Source organism: Crocodylus siamensis, chromosome 3 (genome assembly GCF_052110815.1).
Source record: "Crocodylus siamensis isolate JL-2025a chromosome 3, ASM5211081v1, whole genome shotgun sequence".
NCBI lineage: Eukaryota > Metazoa > Chordata > Crocodylia > Crocodylidae > Crocodylus > Crocodylus siamensis.
In genome coordinates this window covers 98,524,350-98,548,832 of record NC_143397.1, presented here as the reverse complement: position 1 = coordinate 98,548,832, position 24,483 = coordinate 98,524,350, and the positions used below count along the sequence as shown (strand labels likewise).

Below are 24,483 nucleotides of genomic sequence, written 5' to 3'. Positions count from 1 at the left end.
AAACACAACATCATTCCCAGAATACTGAAACATCTACAATCTTCTGACAACCACACAGAAATTGCTTCTGAGATATCAAATATGCTTCACAATTATGCAGGAGAACTTCACAAAAAAATTAAAAATAATCTCCTTCACACAGCCCACTCCAAAAGAAATCAGTTCAAGAAGGAAATCAACACATGTTACAATAATCTAAGAGAGATGAATCTGGATATCTTCCCAAACATTATACAATGTATACAAAGAGATTTGTTACAACAACCATCCAACACAAAAACAAGAAATGGAACCAATTACTACAGAAACAATTTTCCCAGCCACAAAACCACCCTCAGACAAATGGCATGAATAAATACCTTACGACATTTTAGGCTCATACTTGATGTAACAGAAGGAACCAGTTAACCTTCTAATATTATCAATCTCTCCACACACACACTTACAAATGCTGAAAAATCTGTCCTCTCCAAAGGCCTTATTTGGGTATTCTTCTGGACAAAAATTAAGACACTACAATGTGGAGAACTAGAAGAATTTTGCTGACACTTTTGTCTGAAGGACTATTTTTCCAACCAAAACAAATCCTCTTTCAACATGACTTCATCCTGTGACAACATCAACGAAAATATTAACGCCAAAAAATCCAAAAAGCCCTCAAATTGGACACCTTTCGGTGGACAAAATTCACACCCTGACTGCTATATTGACTGCTTCAGAGAAAGAATGAACAATGAAATACTCAACAGCAAACACCACTATAACAACCTCTCCCTCTCAGAGAGAAGGGCCATAGAATCTCTGAGATTCATCCACCAAATAGTAATAAAACCAGCAGATAAAGGAGGAGCTACAGTTATCCTTAACCATGAAGACTATACAAAAGAAGCCACAGACAACCTTCTGACACTACCTACTATGAAAAACTAAAGGAAGATCCAACTCTCCTTTTCACCTCAAAACCACCAACACATCATTTCCATCTGAACTACAAGAAAGACTTCAGACCCTGATCCCTCCACTACCCAATCCAGGGACATTTTACATGTGCCCCAAAATCCAAAAACCAGGGAGCGCTGACAGACCTATCATTTCTAACCATGAAAACCTAACTGAGGAAATATCAGGTTTCATCAAACCCATCCTAAAGCCTTTTGTCACCCAAAGACCAAGTTTTATCTAAGACACAACAGACTTCCTTTGAAAACTAAAAGATAGTTCTCAGCATTAGTTAGATAGTTCCTTCCCAGCATTACCCTCCTAGCCAGCATGGACATCACCAATTTATATACCACACCAGGACGGCATTGAAGCCTCATCTACAAGAGCAAGATTACAACTCAAAGTACAGACCTCAAGATAGTACTAAACTCATACACTTCATCCTCACACACAACAACTTCAGTTTCAACAACCAACATTTCCTCCAGACCACAGGCACAGCTATGGGCACCAAAATGGCCCCACAACATGCCAACCTTTTCATGATCCACCTGGAAGAACTCCTCAAGAACTGCACCATCAAACCCATGCTATACCTGAGAGATACAGATGACGTCTTCATCTTTTGGACTGAAAACCTATAGTCTGATTGATTTCTGTCACAAATTCAGGCACCTCGGGGTGGGCTGTGCTGCCCTGCTGTCTGCCCCAAGGTGCACACACAGTTGCCACCAGCACGGAGCTGATGCCAGAGCTGTGAAGCCCGGTGCAGCTGTTTGAAGCCTGCCTGCTGCTTGCTGCAGCTGCCCAGAGCCTGGGCTGCCTACAAACAGCTGCGCTGGGCTCTGGAAGCCTACCATCACCTCTGTGCTAGGGAGTGGGGGTGAGACCAGGGCTACACTGCCTCGGGCCCTGCACCCACCACCTGCTCCGAGGCACGGCAGCACACGCCGGTACAGAGCTGATGTTGGACCCGGCACAGCTGTTTGGAGCCCCCCAGCTGCAACTGGCCCTGGCTCTGGGTAGCTGCTGCCAGCCAGGAGCCCAAGCTGCTCCCAGCAGGCAGCTGAGATGCTGCAAGCCCTGCTGGAAGCAGCCCAGGTTTTGTCACTGGCAGCAGCTACCCAGAGTTGGTGAGGCCTTGTGTGCCAGGGGTTGCCGACCCCTGCCCTAGACCAACATGGCTGCAACCAACGACCCTATATCTATCTCAGAAATAGATAGGTTTAAACAGTATGGTTTGCTATAGTGGAAAAACTTCCTTGCAAACAGTTTCCTATAACCTTATTCTTCATTCCCACTCCAGTTGTGACAACATGGCCAGTCTACTCTACAGACAAAATATTTTAATTTCTTATTTGAATCAAAATGTCATTGCATTGACATCTTGTAAATTCCAAGGATTCAAAACATCATTATTTTTACATTTCATTCCATTTCTGAAATAAGTTGTTGGTTCTAGAGGACTTACAGTTGAAGATTCTTTTACGTTTGGAGGAAAGTACAATTGAAAATTTTTATCAATAAAACTGCCATAAGTCCTAGAACTATTTTAATCACATTCCTCCTATACAGATTGCTCAACGTACCACTGGCTTATTTTACAGCAGAAAAAAGTAGGTTAATAATGAAAGTAAAACTTACAAGAACAGTCTGGCCATTCAGTAGAATATGGTGGCTTCCAGATCCCATCCTTATAAGCACAATGGTACTTTTCAGTTGCCCCTTCTGCAAAGCTGTAACCATCCATACAATGTAAGCTGCAGTTAACACCTATTTCACCTTCTGTGCATATGAAATGACCATTCACAGGGGTGAAACGATTTTCACAGGGAGAACCTGTATAAAACACATTCAGTTCACATACCGGTAACTTTTCAAGTAATACTCATTAGACAATCTTAAAATTAGGATTTTCAAAATCATCCAGCATCAGCATAACTCTGCCTTCACACAAGCCAAGAGAAATATTTCAGTTGATTTCAATAGGAGCACAGTTACTGCTTTTGAAACGCTCAGGAGTTTAATTCAGAAACATTGGCGAAGTACAGATAGTCAAAAAGGCTGAGATGGAGCCAATCCAATCTATGCAGGTTTCTCTAAGCTGCGTAAACTGGACCATTAGCAAACAAAACTCACATTTGCCCTTCAGTGGGGCGAGGGAGGCAGATGCCTGCACTGGCCAAAGCAGAAGGTGCTCCTGCACAGCAACCAGCATGCCAGATATTACCAAATGCAACTGAGTTTAGCCGAGTGAGGGCCACCTCTCATCGGACGTCAGGTACATGCCTCCTCCTGCTGCCCTGTAACGTGTCAAGCAGCTGACAGCTGCCTACAGGCAACAGAGGGAGGCATGCTCACCTTCTGCTCAGTGGCATGGGGGTCCCTGGGCTTTGTCTGGGGTAGAGGGCATGGAGGCACTCCCCAGACAGGATGGAGAGAGCGGAAACAGGGCTCATGAGCTGCTAGGGGATGATGGTGCCAGCAGCGTACCCCACCTTCCTGGCTGGGTCGGTGTGTGGGGGGGCACAGTGTCCCTGCCCTGTCCTGAGCACCGAGACCTTGTGCTGCAGTGACTCTGGGAAGGGTTCAGAGAATTCCCCCCCACGCCAACCCAGTGCTGAGTTTTGGCTGAAACAGCTTTCTCCTGTGCAGCTGTGGGGCTCCTGTCCATTGGCGGTGCTGGCGGGGAGGGAGGGGTGACACAGCTCAGCCCAGCACAGGGACCTGGTGCCCCACAGCTGCACAGGAGGAAGCTGCTTCAGCCAAAACTGGATGCTGGCTTGATGCAGGGGAAAATCCTCCTCTGAACCCTTCCCGGAGCTTCTGAACCCTTTTTATCTGCTGTCACTGTATATCAATCCCTGCAGCACAGGGTCCCAGGTTTGGGATTGGGCAGGGACACTGTGTGCTCCTCCTGACCCAGCCAGGAATGCAGGTTGCTCCCAGGGGAGGAGGGTGGGGGAGGAATTTTCCAAGCCCATCCCTGAGCCACTGTGGTGCAGGGTCCCAGGCCTCCGGGCAGGGCAGGGACACTCTGTGCCCCTCTGACACAGGCCGGGAATGAGGGGTGTGCCACTGGCACTGCCTGCCCCAGAAGATCACAGGCCCCACTTCTCCCCCACCCTGCTTCTGTCCTGCCTCACTAGGTGCTTGGCTGTAGCAGCTATGCTGTGGCTCCCTGAGAGGGGGGTGGGGGCCTAGCAGGCGCTCTGAAACCCCCTGGGATACTGGCAGATAGCAACCTACCTTGATTCACAAGTGGACCTGGCACTAAGATTTGATAGGACCAGTCCAACCTAGCTCGAGTAAGTCTGATACTACTACATAGGAACCGGTCTATCTTAGACCAGGATCTGTTACTTCGAAACTGGTCTACGTGTCTCAGATTTTTGTTTTGTTACAGGTATAAACTAGTTTCCAACCACCTAAAAGAACTGCAATGTCGGCTCCTAGCCATTAGATTAAAAAAAAAAACCCAAAGCACTCTGAAGGCTAGAATTTAGAGGTTTGCTTTCGGGAACCGGCTTGTAGGTAAAGTAGATATTGCATTAAAACAATGGTCCAGGGCAATGGCAAGGGTTAATTGATTTCTAAAAGCCTGTTTGTGACAAAGTTTCCTTCCAGGTCGCCTGTGTCTGACACAGGCAAGCAGCAAACAGACACACAGGCTGGGAAACTGAAGACATGTACCACACTGTTCCATAACAGAGATAAGGATGACAGTGCCCACTGCAGAGCCCTTGAGATTTCTGATTTCGGTAAACAGACCAAATTAGGAAGGCACCAGAAAGAACTAAATTAAAATGTGTACATGTGACAGGTTTGTGAAACAAAGGAATATGCTGACAGGACAAGCGTGGACAGTATGATGATCACAGACAGACCAGTCAACAATGCTCAGAGATGAAGAGTCATCAGGGGAGGAAAAGAATACAAAAGAAGGGATTTCAGAGTAGCAAAGGGTCCCTGAGGGGGAACCCAATGCCACCATGAACAGAGGGCACACCACCAGCCTACCTCACCCACCCCACTGGGGGAGGCTGGGCTTCAGCTTTCAACCTCCAATCTCCAGGCTGCTGACATCTGACATTCAAGGAAGAACCTTAGAGTGAAACTCATGTACTGGCCAGATGTATCTTGATTCTTTGAACCCTGGGACTAGTAGATACACCATTGTTTACATTACTCTGATCTGCTATTACTGTCTATCAATAAATTTGACCTATTATTGAATGGAGAGGTCATGGTCAGTCTGAAGGTTTTAGGTCTGCCTGGAACAAGGTATCTGGGTCATAAATCCAGTGCCAACACACTCAGAAATGTGGAAATGTGTGACTGAAAACCTATTATACTTCTGCCTAAAAACAAGTATCTCTTATTCTCTACCTGGTAAAACACTATATAAAATTAACCAGATTTTTAAATATAAGCTTTATACAGTAAAGCTATGGTGCACAGCTTAACACACCAAGTTCTGATATCATTGCTATTAGTTTTACATTGCTCTACTTCTGTTGACTCCAGCAGAGTTTGTTCTGTCATGTCAGAGATCAAAATCCAAACAGTAATTTTCAGTTCTAGTCCCATTTAAAAATTCGGCATGGGCTACTCAACAAGCCGAGTTTGAAGAAAAATGTGAATATTTGAAATGGAAAGGGAGGCTATAAAGTTTGGGAGGCTATGATGCTTGAGGTCACCTAGAGCTTGAAATGATGCCAAGTCTGAGAATTGGAAAGCTTAATGTTCTAAATTACAATAGCTTTGAATTCTATTAAGAAATTGACTATGTTGAGACACCACAGCAGTGGTTCTTGACCTTTTTTAGATTCAAGACACCCCTTGGAAAATGCAAGCTCTAGTTTTTCACTGCTTTTTTTACTACAAAAATAGCAGAGAAATTCTTCTGTTAAAAAGAACTTAAAAAGACCACAGGAGGTCAGAATGTTTTTAACACTATGGATTCCTGTTTGAAATCTCTGGGTTTATCTTGTGAATCATGTTTGCACACCTAACAGTGCTAATATTGTGGGGCACTATGTGGCACCTTGGTTGAGAATCACTGCACTATAGTTTGCAATACCTACGATATTTAAGCTACAGGACTTAATTATTGAACCTCGGCTTGTAAATATAAATATTAGTGAGACTTAAAAAAAAATCAGGCCAAATCAGAATATTGGTATGTATTCCTGATTTTTTCAAATTTACATGTGTATTTGTCAATTTAGTTATTAATTTTTCAAAAAGAATATGGACCTGCTAGTGGTTTGGGGAGGAGAGGTTGTCTTTATAATATACATGTTATACACATACACACATATGTAACAGCACACAGATTGAAGACTAGAAAGTGTTCTGCTTTCTGCTAGGAAATTAGTAGTTCGTTTCAATAATTTAAAAAAAACAAACAACTTGTCTTCCATACCAGCTACAGCAAGAAAACCCAAAGGCAGATTTTTATTTTCTTTGTCAATATGTATTTTGCATTGACAAACGACTGAATTAATTTCAAGGAATTTACTGCTTTGAAAATAAAACTTTTGTGGCTTTTACATGTAATTTGAATGGGAAGGGCCTGATTCACTGCTACATTATTCCAATTGCATGCCATATAAGCCATTCAATAGTGGACCTGATTTCAGCAGCATTAGAACAGTGGTGACTGAAATGTATAGAGCACCAGTCTGGTTTTACATTTTATGTATCCATGTATAAGAAAGACTTGTTACTTATACAAGTGACTGATTTATAACATCAACTACCTGATGGCGAATGATACAGATAATGGCATTTTGACTAGTTGTAAATTGATTTGTTTCAGTGGCCCAAAAAAAGAAAAAAAAAATAACAAACCTCTGATGACAATGTGGATCTCACATGTCCTGTTATTTCCTGATGGGTCTGTGGCAGTGTAATGAACTGTAGTTTCGCCTTTGGGAAAGAGATCTCCAGGTGAGTGACTTTTGGTGATAGTCAGTGCAGCTCCTGGAGTAGTTAAACAAAACAAACAAAAGAAAAAAAAAGGCTCTCTCTGTTAACATCTTAATAGTTAAAAGCATACAGCAACCTTCCCTACTGGGGCTGACTATACAATACATGACTTGGGGCTGTTAATATTTTCAGGAAAATAAATTGTAGCATAGTAAATTCTTGATAAAGCAGTAGCATCTCTTCAAAACAGTACATTGCTAAAATCCCTTGGTCTCAAAGGGTGCCAGGAGAACCATTTAGACTACCCCAACCTTCAGCTGCTTTGTATATACCTAAAGTGCATTCTCTCACCTGAGTTGTCTGAAAACTGTGGCTCCTCCCATGTTGCTCTGTACTCATTCGCGGATACCTGAATTGGAGGTGGAGATCTGCATCTATCAAGCGTAGGGGCTTCTACATCTAGAGGATTGCAAAATATGGTATGAAATTTGATCACATTACATTTAGGATACAATTAAGGTATTAATTCAGCCATAAATAGTAACCCACAAGTCAGAGCAAATTTATGGCATGATGATATAGTAAATGCACCACAAAGGTATTCCAGATGTAATGTGTAACATCTTTGTGGCTTGTTTGCATCATGCCAGAAACACAGATGCTCAGCTGATCAGTGAGACTGGCCTGTAGGCAGTACCTAGTTCTGGACCAAGTGCCTCCATCCAATTTCTGGAGGTAGATGCCAGGGGGAGAGGAGCACCATGAACCTGACATCAAGGCTGTACTCCAGTCCTTTAAAAAGTAGGCATGCAGCTAGGAGCCCCAGCTACACACCTAAAAGCAAGTGTTTAAGTTCCTGGAAGTATCAACTGAAGGGTTGAGGGCTCCCTGCCTCGCAACTGTAGGTGCTGCTTTATAGTGCAGAGCACTGGCACCTGAAAAGCCACGAGAACCTAGATCCCCAGTTGCCCATGGTCCACACTGTAGGCCCTCTTCAGATGGTCTGCAAGTATACTTTTTAAAATTTCCTGGTGTGCTTGGATTCAGACAATGTGGAGAGGCTACTGGGTCTCTGGCTCCCAGTACCTAGAGAGAGCTTTATAAAGAGTGCTGAGGGACCTCTATAAAGCTCTTTATACAGAGAGCTCCCCCACTGGGGTCTTTAAATCCTGTGCCAGGCAGCTGTGGCTGGGCTATGAAGTGTGGGGGACCAGAGGCTCCTGGCAGGGTTTGAAGCCCCCAGCAGGGGAAGCTCTTTGGCTCCCTCCCACCCCTACCAGAAGCCTCCTATCCCATTCAACTGGTAGCCTGGCCAGAGGAGCTAGTGCAAGGTTTTGGCAATCATCTGATTGTCACCCAGTCCAGAAAGCCCCAGTCTCAAACTGGATCCAGGGCTGTCCCACCCAGGGCCAGCAATCAGCTGACTGTCAGCTCACCACACTGGGAACTCAAACCAGTCCTGGTGCAGTCTGGGCCTGGGGTTGAAAATCATCTGATTATGAGCTCTGGCCTCAGTCTGCAGCAGAACTGATTCAAGTTCCCAGTTTGGTCCTGGGGGCAGAGGCTGACAATCAGCTGATCCCAACAATAGCGCCTCCTGCCATACATGGATGGCATGGAAGGAAACACAACTGTTGTGTTCAATGATCAGATCCCACTTTTCTGTTAAATGAACATGTGCCTTAATTATCACTACATTATCACTGCTAAGCTTATCCCATTGAGTTCTAACTGCTTAACCATACTACCACCAACGAAAGGCACACGAAACACATCAGTCAGATAGCTAGTTAAATAAGGGATGAACTGTAATTCAGGAAAAACTTCACTTGAAATTAGTGGCATTGTTTTGGTGTTTATTTTGACTTAAAGGAGAATGAGACTCAGTCAATGGTTCTCCAGTTATTAGACATCAATAAAGAAGGCATCACTATGTGCACAACTTCATGCTTGTTTTTTCAAAACCATCATAACATTAGATGCTTACTAATGTGTTTTAAACACAATTATTTCTTTAAAATCCAGGAAGAAGGCAGTGGAGCTGGCACTTTGGAGACTAACAATTTCTAAGAGGCATGAGCTTTCATAGGCAGTAGCTTACTTTGTCAGATGCTATGAAAGGACTCATAGAAAGAGGGGATTTAAAAGAAAGGGTTTAAAGGACTCTGTCAAGCATAATTTTCCCATATGAAAACAAGAAGTGAAAGTGTTCCATCACTGCTAAACTTCAACTAACAAAGCAGAAAACCATCTCTCTGCTTTATGCAGCAACAACACTGGCAAGGAATTAATAACCCAAAACAAGGATTCAAGAATATTTACTCAAATAATGCATATTTGCTTTAGTTCCTTCAGCTGTATTCATGATTCATTTCACTCTATGAACTTCCTAAAGAGTGGTTTTTTGTTCTAAAGACTGTTCAGTAAAAGATAGAGAATATCATCAATAGTTAAGCAAACCACTATTTGCAAGTTTTATTTCTAAAGAAATGTGTGGGTGTCCTTAAAGCTCTCCATGACACTGGCAGTCTTTCAGTCAGGAAAAAGATGCCAAGAGAATATACCAATACAATGAGCCACAGCATTGTCCATGTTTTGTTATATTAATTCACTTTTTTGCAACTTGAAGGGAAGCCCCCAATTCTGAACAAACAATGCCTCCAAAAACAACCTGCATAAAATATTTAAAAGCAACACCCACATGCCGGGCAGAGTATGGCCCCAATTCAGCAGGATTCACAAGCATGTGTCTCCCTTGAAGTGTGTGAACTGAACAAGACTATTCACATGTTTAAAATTAAGTGCATGCTTCAGTGTCCTGTTGGAATGGAGCCTCTCTCTGCACAAATGAGATCATTTTATCATTGCTAAAATCCTTCCTCTATGTCTCTGAATATCACTTACCAATAACTTTGACAATGAACGTACAGCTTGCCTCATTGCCAGACTTGTCAACTGCTGTATAGGTGATAGGAACTTCTCCAATTGCGAAAAGATATGGTGGTGTAAAAGCCGGAGTAACATGAATGGAGAGCTGGTAAAGGAGAAGATACCATTACTTAAAATCAAGCCTGATTAGTTACAATGGTATTTATGTTTTAGGACATAGGCACATAAAAGTAATCCTTTAAAATTAAGGCCTACAAATTCAAATGAATCTGATCCCCATTTACTCTAGGGATGCTGTATCACTGGCAGCTTACAGGAACTCTGAAGTGGGAGCATGTTACATTTACACCTACCTTGAGGATGCTTTACATGGTTGGAACTGTGTAGAGGGACCTTAGCATAAATGAAAATTGAATTAAACCATTTGTATTCACATGACATGGGAAGCAATGTTTCCCCAAACCAGATCTGTAAATTGGGAAGTATCACTCGTGGGAGCAAACTGTTATTGGAATCCTGCACAGGCCTCCCCCTGCCTTCTGTCAATATCACTGGTCTGTACCTGAAACTTGAATGTAGTAAAAAATTGGATTCTATTTCTTTTAAAATGCTGGTGTGAATTTTTATTATCACTGTGTACCCTCTTTGAGCCCCAAAGAGTTATTTCCTGGGGCTTAGGAGATCCAGTTTAATACACTGATTTATATTTCAAAAGCTCCTTCTCAGAAATTAGCTGAACAAGAGTTTATGTACTTAAACACTGCACTGGGTATCCTGTGAGCAAATACACCTGATAAGCAGAAAAAGTCTGAATTCTGCAGATACTCAGCTTTCAACAGATATTTTTATTCATGCTTATCAAGAAACAGAGAAGTCCAATGGCATTGAGGAAAACTAAAATAGCTAGCTAAGAAAGGACGGCATCAAATGAAGCATATAGGTTTTAGCTTGCCTCGTCTCCAGAGTTATCCTTGGCTGTTGGAATTTGCCAGCTAATATTAGCAGAGTTCTGATGTTCCAGAGTTGTGGCCTCTATATTGTCTGGACATATGATTTGAGGAGCTTCAGTATCTGAGTCAGAAAAAGAGATAAACCAGTCATGTAAGTGAGATAACAGCCATAAAAACTCTACAACAGGTAGGCAGCTGGCTTGCTGCAACCACTGTTCTTCATATCTAATAGTAACACACCATTATTTCCTTGTGCTCCTCCTGTTTGTTTGCTTTAACATCCATTTGTCCACATTCTTATACTTATACTGTAATCTCGCCAGGACAGGAACCCTCTTGGGTACATTTTGTATAGCATCTCTTAACCTGAGCCCTGGCTTCAAAGTATTGCCATATGACAAATAATAAATAATAACAGACCAATGGTTTGTCTTCTCTTACAATAACACATTTATTTATGAATTAAAAGGCTACCATATTCTTCTGTTCTTTGACCCAAGTGTAATCTATATACATTCATACCAAATACTTCTGCTCTTAAAAATATTTTTTTTCCTGTGATGGCATACTGACATTGAGCAACAGCACAGTGGGTCTAACACCACGTTGGGCCAGGGTCTATGACAGTCTCATAAGTAAAGGAGCTCTGACTAAACTGCCAACATAATTTTCCATAGCTGTTCCTTAAAGTAATTTCTGAGTCTAAACAAAAGCATCACCTACGACAAATTGAGTCCTGTACTTATATAAGTGACAATAGCTGAGAGGCTTTAGTGAGCCACTGCATAACTAACACTGGGTACAACACACATGGCACAGCCAACAACAATTAAACCTCAAATTTCTTTGACAATGTAGGGCACTTTATTATCTGCTGGCATGGAGCCTCAAAAAACATCATGGTACGATTTTTTTTTTTTATTACTGTAATGCTGTTTGATAAATGGGCTCCAGTCTCACTAGGCAAGGACAGCAGAATTTAACTCTCAGCCCTTCTATGCCCAGGAGACTCCAAAGCAACATATGAACTGATTCCACTTACATATTTATAGATATAGATCTACAGCAAAGACGTAACTCTGGCGATTAAAACTCCATAATAACAACTGCAAAAGCAGTAAATACAATCTCCTTTGCCTTCCTCTGACCCATGCTGATGACACTTGTATATAAAGTATGGTCTTTTAAACACATTCCAATTGTGATTCATGCTCCCCAGACTACAGACTTTCTGTTGTAGCAAGTTCCAGTTAACAGTGAAAATCTGAAAGAGGGGTCATAACAACCAGAAAGGAAACTGATTATTTTAAATAGGTCAAATCTTTTGGCTGAAGAATAAACAATAAAGAGAACTAAAGCAGGGACATGTTTTCATAACATGTAGCTGATCACAACTGCGTTCATTATTACTAGAAGGCATAGCCTTCAAAGACTCTCGTTATTTTAGGCTTTTATATCACTGCTAGTCATGGCACCCTCCACATGCTTGGTCCCAATGCACAGTGCTTCATCTTGATCCAACCAGGTTGGCCTGTAGCCTCATGAGGTGATTCTGTTAGATGTTACTAGCTCTGCCCAGCCCACATTTGCAGGGAAGACTTCTCAGAGGCAGACAAGCAGCTGCTGGTTCAGTAGGTAGCACTTGTTCCTTCTGAGATAACATTGAATCAGACCATGGTGCAAGGAAACATCGTGCTGTTAGCTGTGCTATGTTTAAAGAAAAAAGCAACACTGAACTCCTAATCACTTTGCAGTCATTCAGGATCAAAGATCTCATGTTGATTTCTGTAGCAATGTAGCTGACATGATTTAGTTTTCTTTATTGTTTATGTTAGAAGTGCAGCACAGAATATAAAAGAGCCCTTGCCTGCCTGTGGGTTGTGAGATCCTCCATTTGGAGACCCTCAGTTCCAGTCGCAGGATGGGACAGACAGACATACACTGTGCTTTCTCAGGGACTTTACCTTTCCTTAATTTCTGATTAAGGAAGAAAGCAAAGTCATTCAATCTTAAACTTTGTACTGTATGTTTATTAAAAAAAAAAGTCTAAATTTTTTCAGAGCTGGGTGTTTATGCAGATCCTTGGCTGAAAACAAACTTAATGTAATCACATTCTGTCTGCCTAAACTCTCCATGCAGTTTTGGCCAAATATCACATGTTGCACTGTTAACTCTTAGCCTCGTGCAATATTGCTCTGTGATGTTAAATAGGGGTAGTGCTCAATCCCAGAGATAGCTCAGCTATCTCTCAGGAAATAAATAGCCCATGGCAGCTGGTACAGAAATAGAAGTTTTCTTTCATAACACAGTGTTGGTAGGAGATCTAGAACTCCATGACATTTCATTGAGGATGACACTCAATAAGATCAATTGATCAATATTTGATCTCCAATCTTAAATTTCCAATTTGTCTTTAGCTAAGGCCTTCAATCATCACAAACACAAACAAAACAGGTACATCTAAGAAGGGTCTCAAGAGAGCATACTGCCAGTGAGGAATATCATATACATGTACCTGAACAAGCTTTCTAAGACCTAAATTTTTGTTATAAACTATTAAATTACATAATATTAAGTGCTAAAATTCTACAGTTAAGCAATGATAATAGAACCAGTGCTTTTTAGAGCCCATTGTATTTGCTCTATCTGCCAGGTTCAAGCACATCTTTATATGATTATCTTGCATTCCTTTTCTTTTCAGTCCCACAAATACTTGTAAATGGAAATTATTGTTCAGGTCTTTACCTTTACAAAAAGCCTTCTGGACATCTTCACTCCAACTCCCAGAAGAAAAGCACCTTAGTTGTTCTCTAGCTCCAGACAAGACAAAGCCATGAGGACAGCTCAATTGGCACACGGTTCCATATTTAGATGGCTCCTGTCCACAATTCAATGGATGCACCATCACACCCTTTGGTTTCTGGAAAACAGGGCAGTGCACCTCTACAAGAAGAAAGTACACGAACATCACATGGAATACACACATAAAAATACATACGCCAAAATACCAGCAAATAAAAACATATCAGAATGTAAAGGAAGGAAAAAAGAATATGAATATTATTCTAAAATTCACTAAAATATAGCCCAATTGATTATTGCCACTAATAAGATAACTTTCAATCAGCCTACAAGGAGAATAATGTGTTTCAGATGGGCTGGAAAATCTTATCAAAGATATTCTCCTCTTACTACTATGAAAGAAACAAACTGGGAGTATCTACATGTTGCCATGCTTTAGTACTTCATTTTCAAAGTACTAAAGCATGGCACAGTATGGATGGTTACTGCACTGTGTGCACAACTAGATTTCGCCACTACGCCACCGTAGCAGCGCCGCTACAGTGACATAGCTCGTGATCACGTGTAGACCCGCATGCTCACTAAGTCACTGTAGCGTGCCATATGGCAGCGTAGCACATCACTGCATCGCCATAGGGCGACGTGGACATGCACCTATAAAACCCAGACTGAGATTTAAAATATATTCTGTATAGTTTAGGGGCCAGATCAATCTGAGTTCTTAAAGTTACAAGAATTTGTTTTTCTTTTCCAGTAAATCACAACCTTTGGCAGGAGGTGAACTAGACTTAACCCTTTTTCACAATGCCACCACAGCTTGCTTGTGTCAAACCAAAGCTCTGTACACAAAATTATTTTTGTTCTGTTGAGCAGTTTGCTTACTACTCACTACAAAGTACCTCTTATACAATTTCACTGAATGAGAACAACATATGAACAAACACGTCACAGATCTCACTATATGCTCAACAGTCACCCGGGATTTATGAAATGGTTCATTACAGTTCACGAATTTATAAGTGAACTCTGACACAGATTCAAATTAAACTAGGCTGATATATCATTTTACTTAAACCTAGTGTGCAAACTAAGGCTCAGAGACCCATACATGCTGAAAAGAAATACTTACTCATTCCTATGAAACGTTAAACATTGAGATTAGCAAGTACTAGCTATAGATTTGTACTGCTCTATAATCTACCTCCATGTCACGAAATATATATTATTAGGGATGCTCAAAAATACTCAAGTTTGAATACAATTTTCATCAAAATGTTAATAGTCCCAAAAATATATAATAGAAGGATTTTTTTCAGAAGCATTTTAATCTTGATTTTAACTAGCCACATTTCTGACTTGGAGCAATGAATATTATTTTTATTATACAGCTGTGGGAATAGAAAAGGAGGATAAAAGTAGGATAGCAAATTTATACAGTTCATGTACTTCTAATAATATACCTTGTAAAGCTAATATGCCTGTAGAAGCAAGCATCTCAGGAAAATTCTGGGAATTATATAGAAATTCCTTATAACAAATGCTAAGATCCATTAGAGATTACAAAAAAACCTCTTAATTTCAAAGCTATCCAGAAAAGAAGATGGAAATCTCCAGGAATCAAAGCCAGAGTGACTACAATTTATTTGGTAGATGGAAGACGACAAACACTCAGTAACCACAAGAATCCTCCTAGGGAACAATATTCAGGAAAGGCAAACTTATGAATATTAAATACAGAAGACATGCAAAGAGTGGCTAAGCAAATACATGGATATCCAGGCTGTAAGAAAAGTTTGATGGCACAGGAAGGGTTCTGATTCAAAATCCAACAGTCAAATACATGCATTAGCAAAGTTGAGTCCTTGAAAAGCTCTGGCACTTCTACAAAAGCATGTTTTCAATATATAATCAAAGCATTATAAACATTTCCTGCCCTTTAAACTCTTGATATGCAAAAACATGACTAGACTCTAAAATAATTCATATATCAATGCTTCCTATCTCACTGTCGTGTCAACAGTCTGCAGAGCCTTTAAGTGCTTATATGTTTGCTTCAAACAGAGTAGTTTTCTGTCATGGAACTTAAAAATATCTCCATTAGTGAAAACTTAGTTCATGTCTGGATGCCTCATTATAGGAAAGATATTGGCAAAGTTCAGAGAGCTCAGGGAATAGCAACAAAAATGGTCAGGTAGAAGAGATTAGAAGATGCATTGGACAGAAGACAAAAAAAAAGAACATGACAGCAGTGCGATGAGGGCTGTAAACACAAAGATGACAAGAACTAGCTAGAGTTGTAAAAGGGTAAACATAGGAGTAATAAGAAGGAACTAAGAGAGGGGAAAATTAGGCTGAATCCCAAGGAAAAAAATGTGGAGAACATTTCCAGAGAAGTGGTGATAGTCTCGCTACTTGGGATATTTACAGCTAGAGCGAACAGGAAGGGTAAACCACAATCCTGCAGTATCAAAGAATGGTATGAATGGCCTACGTGACCTTTTCATTATCAGTTTCAATAATTTTGTGCACCATCTTTTCTCAATAGACCTGATTCTCAGTTGTCATAGCTCCATTCGGCTGAACTACAATCATTCACACGGGTTGACATTCTGTCTTAGTAAGCCTGGATATAAAATAGTTTCATAGTTTCTAGGGTTGGAAGGGACCTGAGCAGATCATCGAGTCCGACCCCCTGCCATGGCAGGAAAGGGTACTGGGGTCAGATGACCCCAGCAAGGTGTTCATCTAACCTCCTCTAAAAGACCCCCAGGGTAGGAGCCTGCACCACCTCTCTTGGAAGTTGGTTCCAGACCCTAGCCGCCCTGACCGTGAAGTAGCGCCTCCTGATATCTAGCCTAAATCTACCCTCTGCCAGCTTGTGACCGTTATTCCTGGTCACTCCTGGTAGTGCTTGGGGAAAAAGGGACTCCCCTGGTGCCTGCCGGTCCCCTCTGACTAGTTTGTAACAGGCCACTAGATACCCCCTCAGCCTTCTCTTGTGGAGGCTGAACAGGTTCAGGTCTCGTAGCCTTTCCTCATAGGGCCTACCCTGCTGCCCCCTGATCATGAGAGTGGCCCTCCTCTGGACCCTCTCCATGCTGTCCACATCCCTCTTGAAGTGCGGTGCCCAGAACTGGACGTAATACTCCAGCTGCGGCCTGAGCAGTGCCGCATAGAGGGGGAGGATCACCTCTTTGGACCTGCTCGAGGTGCATCTGTGGATGCATGACAAGGTGCGGTTGGCCTTCCTAACTGCCTCCCCACACTGCTGGCCCATGTTCATCTTGGAGTCAATGATGACTCCAAGATCCTTTTCTGCCTTTGTACTGACAAGAAGGGAGTTCCCTGACCTGTAGGTATGGTGCTGGTTGTTCCTCCCCAGGTGCATCACTTTGCACTTGTCAGTGTTGAAACCCATCTTGTTCTCATCCGCCCACCCTTGTAACCTGTCTAGGTCCGATTGTAGCCTATTCCTTCCTTCTAGCGTGCCCACATCCCCCCACATCTTAATGTCATCAGCAAATTTGAACAGGGTGTTTTTTTCCCCTTCATCCAAATCACTGATGAAGATGTTGAACAGTGCGGGCCCGAGGACCAACCCCTGGGAGACCCCACTGCCCACATCCCCCCAGGCTGAAAATGACCCATCCACCACCACGCTCTGAGTGCAGCCCTCCAGCCAGTTGGCGACCCAGTTGACCGTGTGGGTGTCAGTACAACAGTCCCCCAGTTTCTTAATGAGAACAGGGTGAGAGACAGTGTTGAAAGCTTTCCAAAAGTCCAGGAAGACTATGTCCACTGCTACCTTGCATCTAAGGATTTGGTTACCTGGTCATAGAATGTCACCAGATTGGTCTGACAGGACTTGCCGCTAATGAACCCGTGTTGGTTGCCCCTAAGCATTCAGTCCCCTGCTGGCCCCTCGTGAATATGTGCCAGAATAATTTTCTCAAAAAGCTTGCCCAGGATCGAGGTAAGACTAACTGGCCTATAGTTTCCCGGGTCCTCCTTCCTCCCCTTTTTGAAAATGGGAACCACACTGGCCCTCTTCCAGTCCTCTGGCACCACACCAGAACACCACAAGTGCTCATAAAGCCGTGCCAGGGGTCCTGCAATGACCTCAGCCAATTTCCTCAGCACTCGAGGGTGGAGATCATCTGGACCAGCTGATTTGAATACATCCAGTCCCTCCAGAAGTTCCCTAACTAGTTCCCCACTAACCCTTGGCCTAGGTGCACCTCCCCTGGGGCTGAGGGGGCCCAGCGGGTGACTGTTCTGGTCACTGCTCAGGAAAATGGAGGCAAAGAAATCGTTAAATATGTTGGCTTTGTCGCTGGTGTGACGACCAAATTTCCTAATGTGTCTTGCAGGGGCCCCACATTACCCGGAACCTTCTTTTTGCCTCCTATGTATTTAAAAAAGGACTTCTTGTTGTCCTTGATCCAGGAAGCTAGTCCCAGTTCCAATACAATAGTGTAACTGGGAGCAGAATTTAGACTTCTGAGTCTACTTACAGTAATGTGAAGAAATATAAAATAATCTTGCAGTGTATGGGTCAGAATTTGATGTCAATTATACCGTTAGTAGAGATCCAGGGTTAAAATACTTCAGAGAGAGAGAAGACTCCCACCTCATTTGTAAAATAAGAAGGTAGCAAGTAAAGTTGATTGTGATCAATTAAGCACACTATACAATTCATAAACAAGAAGTGAATTTCAAGAAAATGGACAAAAGAAAACACTGCAGAATACATTATTAATTTTTCTCTCTCAACCCTCATCTTTTGCTTGCTAAACCCAATAACTCGAAGGATGAAACAAATTTTAAAAGGACACACTGCTTCTTTCAACACTAGATGGCATCAGTGCCCCTGGCATTAATGCCAACTAATCTTGCACTTGTCTTCTAAAGAGTAATTAGCCATGATAAGCTGAATTCAGGTAAAAGGCAGGATAGATTTGCACCTTACAGACCCGTGATTCTCAACCAGGGTGCCACCGCACCCTGGGGTGCTTGAGATCCTTTAAAGAGTCTGAGTGCCCCATGGTGCCACACAATGTTAGCACTGTTAGGTGTTCAAACATGATCAGCAAAATAGTCTGAGATTTCAAATAGGAATTCACAGCATTAAGTACATTCTGACCTGTTGTAACCCAAGTTCTCTGCAACAGAAGAATTGTTCTGTTGTTTTTTCTGTAGTCAAAAACAAGTGAAGACTAAGAGCTGGCATTTTCCAAGGGGTGCTTCAACTGTAAAGAGGGGTGCCTCAAGTCTACAAAGGTTGAGAATCACTGTTATAGACTAAGTAAAGCAGAGATTAATATTGTGAGGAGGCTAACATTTGACAATATCCATTCAACCTAATATGCTGGCGATAAGCCATCCATCAGTGGAATACAATTAACACTTCTATTTTTTTGCAAATGAGATAAATTCCAAAATCTCTCTCTCTCTCTCTCAGACACCTTGTAAAGTAATGTACTCCAAGGCAACTTTTACAAAAAGCATCTTCAACAAAAGTTACTTAACTAAAATACACATAGCAGGTGCTTGCATGCACTTCTGCCTCATGCAAAAAGCCTAATGGATTCAACAGGTGATGTAATTCACGGTAGGGACGGCTGTTCATTTGTAGTGATACAAAGTGTCTCAGCGTCTTCTGGCACCAGGAAAACATGGCACTATGGAGGCATATAGACATTCAATCCCTTTGGCCAGAGAGCTACGAAGTCACCTCAAAGGCCCTCTCCAGCCAGGTGATGACTTGGTGCTTCTCCTTTGTTCCCCCTGCCCTCACAGAAACTTGTTAAGTGAGGTAACTGGAGCTGTCTCGCTGCTGCTTCAGCTTCCAGGTGGCATCATCCCCTGCACTGTCACTCTCTGACCAGCTGTTGCTATCACTGGTAACCTGGCAGGGTGGCAACAACCGGTAGGGCTGCCTGCAAGGCCTCAGTAATACTGCTGCAGCTGCCACAGCATGGGCTCTTGCTGGCAAGAGCCTGTGCTCTGTCAGCCCCAAGGCCATTTTGGGGGAGCCCTAACCCCATGGCCAAAACACTGGCTCTTTCTGGGCTTTTCACAGTGGCTGTCACACCAAAACACTGCGTAGCTGTGCAGGACCCTCTCCCTACCTAGTCCAGCTGATCTCTGCTGGCCACAGTGGCTGTGGTAGCAGCAGGGTCCCAAGCAGGGCTCCTTGACAGCTCACTACTGGACAGGCGACCAAGGAACTAACTGCTTTCCCTCCCAGGTTCCCCCTTGGAGGGGAAGAGAGACAGCAGTGGATGGTGGATGCTAGGGGTCCTAGAGACCCCTGTAGTGCTATTTGTAAACTGTACAGGTGTTATGCAGAGTGCTACAAAACCAGGAAGTTCCTCTTTGTAACCACTAGTATTTTGTAGAACTTAAAGCATCTTTGTAGTCCTATAAACAGCTTGAATGGCTATGTGCTTGCTTTCGGTTGCACTACCAAGGCATGTTTAGCACTACCAACGTAATACTTGTCCATGGCCTTAGAGACTCTACAGAAGGTACCGTGAATATCCCATGAATATCCAAGAACACCAAAGAATATCTGATGTCTGGAAAATATGCCTTACAGTGAGAAAAGTGCAGCTGATTCCATTCACTTTATCCAAGAGAAGGTTAAGAAATGCCTTGATCACAGGCTAAAAGTACTGTCATGGAGAAGGATTTCTGGTTATATACAGCTCTTTGTTCTTGCAGGGAAAAAAAGCACAATAAGGGTTTATGCCTGAAAGCTAAGGTGATAAAATTCAGATTTTAGGTGCAATTTTTTAATAGAGAGGACAATTATTGTGACCAGTGCTAAGCAGCACAATAGTTTATGAACATGCCATCAGGGAGTTGTCTGTCTCTACCTGGCTTGAATCTTTATGCCCCTGCAACAATCCCATGCATGACTTTCACATCTCTACATTCTGTCAGTGGGAGTCAATGAAAGTTTGCTTTGACTGCAGCCTCGCCAGAAGTGAGCACATATTTTTTCAACTAACACTTGTTGCTATAGGACAATCAAAGATAATTCTTACACTGGATTTCTGGGAAGAACAGAAGTAAACTTTGCTGTCATTAACTTTGAAACTCTCACATAACTCACCCGATTAAGAAAAGTCAAATACTGTACAGCGTGAGGCAGCCTTTAGATATGTAATGGCACTAAATCATCATGATTAAAAATTAATTCAAGATTTTTAACTAATGACCATGGTAAATCCTCATATAACAATCCTCCAATAGTATTTTGGGCCCAGTCCTAATCTTTTTAAAGTTAATTGAAGTTTTTGCGCTGCGTTCAATGGAGGCAAAATTGGGCACCCAATGTACCCAATTCAAATACATTTTGAATTATTTTAATGATGTTTTAAAAGCATGTAGTTATATCTTGGACCAATTTTAATCTATTTCCTAGGATGGTCAAAATTTTGTGCCGGTTGTTCTTAAATTATAAATAATTAAAGGCGCAATATAAATCACTTCTATATCTAAGGACCTGACATGTTTAGTGCAAGTGATATTAACTCCACCTTGAATTTCTAGGGGCATATATTTCCAGCTTCTGAAATGTTGGGTTTTATGTTTACAATCTCTGAATTTCAATTTGTTGGAGCTAAACATACATACGTATACATGCACGCACACTTTACTGAATAACATTTTCTGTGAATTTACTCATAAGAAGTGATGAACAGACACTCCTGGATTCAGAAGTACTTTCTTATATACACAACAGATATGGTGTAGCCACAGCAATGTAAACTTCTGCACACCACTGCACCAAGTCTGCCAGGCTTTACTTGGCCAACAAGACTCAAACTTTAGCAGGTTGATTCTTCTCTAGCTTTGAGAGCTCAGTCTCCCTGCTTATTTAACTCTTGTGCTCTCTTCTGTGTTAGCTTTCTCTACTGGAAACTGGACTGTGATCACCAATTAATTTTGTATAGGCTGACTAACAGCTACCAGGCAGTAGCAAATTTTACTTGTTACCTGTTTGTGTTAGGTATCAACAAGCAATGTGGACATCAAAATTTCTTTATCTTTCTACCAATCCCGCCTCAATCTACCTTGCAAAATACATTATAAGGTACACAGACACAGAGATCATTGTTCTTTCTTTAGCTCCATATTCATCAAAGAGAGTGGAAGAGACATATAATGACAACCCACCCTCAAAAAACCCAAAAACATACCCAGACACTTTGGTTCCTTCCAGTCCCACTGAGAGTTTCCTTGACAGATGAGTTTGGCATTTCCTTCCAGTTCAAAGCCCTCGTTACAGGTCACAAAACACACAGTCTTGTAGGAGATATCACTCGATGAACAATTAATATGTCCATTATCAGGCCCATGAAGTTTTGAACATTTTCGTACTGCAAAGCGTAAAACAAGTATATTTTAAGTTTTAAACCATCAGAAGGATACCAAAATAAGCCATCAGAAGGATACCACAATAAGCTTAAACATCACTTTAAAAGGCCTTTTTCATGGAGGTGAATACATTAAAAACAACACACTGGTAATTCAGGTTAATACAGGTTTTCAAAAGTGACGAGTAAATTTAGCTGGGGCAATTTTCAAAGGTCTGGGACACTTTGAAAAGGCCTAAGTTAGGCACCCAAAAATCAGAGATCACTACAAAATCCAGGTGTTCAGTAAGGTTCCCTGTTTAAGGCTATACAAGTAAGACAATGTGTTTAGTTTGCTGGGGGAGTGATGCTCACTGGGGAGAATACGTTAGTTTTGGCTGAGTATAATACTTTTTGTTCTTGCTGAATTTCTAATGCTATACCCTAACATAAATTACCTAGATCAGGGGTGTCAAATTAACTTGATTCTGCAAGCTAGATGTGTGGCCTGGAAGCAGTCTACCGACTGGATAAACAACACGGAGCCAGCCCCACAGACCAGATCAGGTGAAGGCATGACACCCCCATCACTCCACCTCCATACTAAATCCAGCACCCAGAGGAACCTGCTCTGGCCAAATTGGGACATGAGCTGCATGCAGCTCCCGCACTAGCTATATTGGGATGTGAACCACATGCAACACTCACAGCATATATGGTCGGGGTGGATGCTGCATGCACAACAGGTCCCAGACTGGCTCAAGCTGGTGCTTCATGAGGCACAGACCAGCCAGAGAGGACATCAGATCCAGCATGCAGGACACTCACAGAGCCTACCAGATCCACTGCCTGCTCTGGCCAGTTCAGGACAGCACTGCACGCAATGCCTCCCCTGTGACCCATGATCCCTGGACCAGCTGGAACAGGTACCACATGCAGCTCGCATCTCAGATTGGCCAAAGCCACAGACACTAGATTTGACACATCAGGCTGAGGAGGTCCCAGACTGTCACTGCATGGGGCTAGCACCCAGGACTGGTTGATGTGGCTTTCCAGGCTGGATTCAGTCTGCAGTCTGTACGTTTTCCTGCCTCCCTACCCGTCCCCCTGACCTAGATAGATTAAAATCAACTCTGTAAGAACTTGCAACCTTAATGTACTGCATCAGTCTTTTCTAATGAATGAAGTAGCAGTACAAATAAACAGCAACAACTGGATAAAAATGATGTAGACTGTCATTCTCCAGAATGACGGAGACTGTTATCTTTTAATAGCTAGACCCTTTTCTGTGTCTTTCTACTGACTGCAATGGTGAAGGGTTGAGCCTTTAATGGAATATGACTGCAGAGTCTGGGGTGAGTTTTTATTCTGTGGTTAAGAAAGTTGATTTCACCAGCTAACCCCCTGCCAGCGTAGGAGGCAAACCACTCACTTTCTTTCCAAATATATTTCAGACTTAAGCCAACTTGGCAGCAATCTTTTCTCTTCTCAGTAGTTGTTTATTACACATATTGATGAGAAAGTACATATATATAACTGCACATGTTGGCCCAACAGATTGCATGTCTTCTTAAAACCAATCAGTGAACAAAGTTCCTCAGTTATTAACCAAACGAAAACCAGATGTAAAAATCTTAAGGAATATAAATGACATAAAGATAAATATATATAAAAAAATTATTTTTGAAAGAGACTGATATTAAAATGTTGGGGTGTGGGAAATAAAGCTATTTACCAATGGATAAGGAATGCCAATCCAGTACTGCCAACATTTTATGGATAATGTTGAAAGTTCAGCTGCAGGATATTGCTTTCCTTTTTCTCCCCTCACAGATACACATGCTGGTATCAGAGAGATATGGAAACTTACTAGTCCATTAGGTTTCTAGTAAATGAAAGAAAGGACTGCACTTCACATCCATTTTCTATTACTCTTTACCTTACTGCACTGAGAAGGGTACACCTACCACAATTCTGGTGCAAACTGATGTAGTAGTGTACTACAGTATACTATTTTCATACTTGTAGGGTAGCAACTCTCAGCCTTTTGAGACTTAAGGCACCTCTCCACAACTTTTGTGAATTATGTGGCACCCCATTTCAAAAACTAATTTATCACAGTGCTTCCCCCCTTGCTCAGGAGCAAGGCAGTGTAGGAAGGGGATGAGGAGGAGTGGCTGGGAAGGGATGAGCCTGTGTTTACCTGTTTGCACCTTGAGGCATCCTTCAAAGGATCTCACAGAACCTTGAAATATTGCAACAGCTCAGTTGAGAATCAGTGTATCGTGGTTTCTTCTGTGGCCAAAGTTGTAGCACGTGGGTTTTGGCAGAGTATAGAATGAGGCATGGCTGACGGAGCCTAGATAAATGTAGGAGCACTGGGGAAATGTTCGTCAGGCAACCATCGCTACAAATCATGTAGCATGCCATGTGTCCATTTCTACCTCTCAACAGGTCTGGTCATCAGCTGGCATGAAAGAAGTATGTAGGCAGGGGAACTGGACACATGACACATTTATTAACGCGCCTTCCCCCAGAAGAACATTCTTTTGTCAGGTCATAAATTAGGCATTTTTTCACAAACATGAAATATCCCCATG

The 24,483-nt window shown here is 42.2% G+C and overlaps 1 protein-coding gene across 3 annotated transcripts in view; it reads right to left on the bottom strand.

The window, feature by feature from the left end:
* Window positions 1-24,483, bottom strand: part of SVEP1 (sushi, von Willebrand factor type A, EGF and pentraxin domain containing 1) — a 190,731-nt gene that overhangs the window by 93,600 nt on the left and 72,648 nt on the right. For all 3 annotated transcript variants that reach the window (XM_090038832.1, XM_090038830.1, XM_090038831.1), the window contains exons 6-12: window positions 21,728-21,907; window positions 13,461-13,658; window positions 10,718-10,836; window positions 9,781-9,910; window positions 7,228-7,335; window positions 6,799-6,930; window positions 2,587-2,781 (exon numbers count right to left, since the gene is read on the bottom strand). In XM_090038832.1, coding sequence (XP_089894958.1) covers window positions 2,587-2,781; window positions 6,799-6,930; window positions 7,228-7,335; window positions 9,781-9,910; window positions 10,718-10,836; window positions 13,461-13,658; window positions 21,728-21,907 — 1,062 coding nt within the window. The remainder of the gene's footprint in view (window positions 1-2,586; window positions 2,782-6,798; window positions 6,931-7,227; window positions 7,336-9,780; window positions 9,911-10,717; window positions 10,837-13,460; window positions 13,659-21,727; window positions 21,908-24,483) is intronic.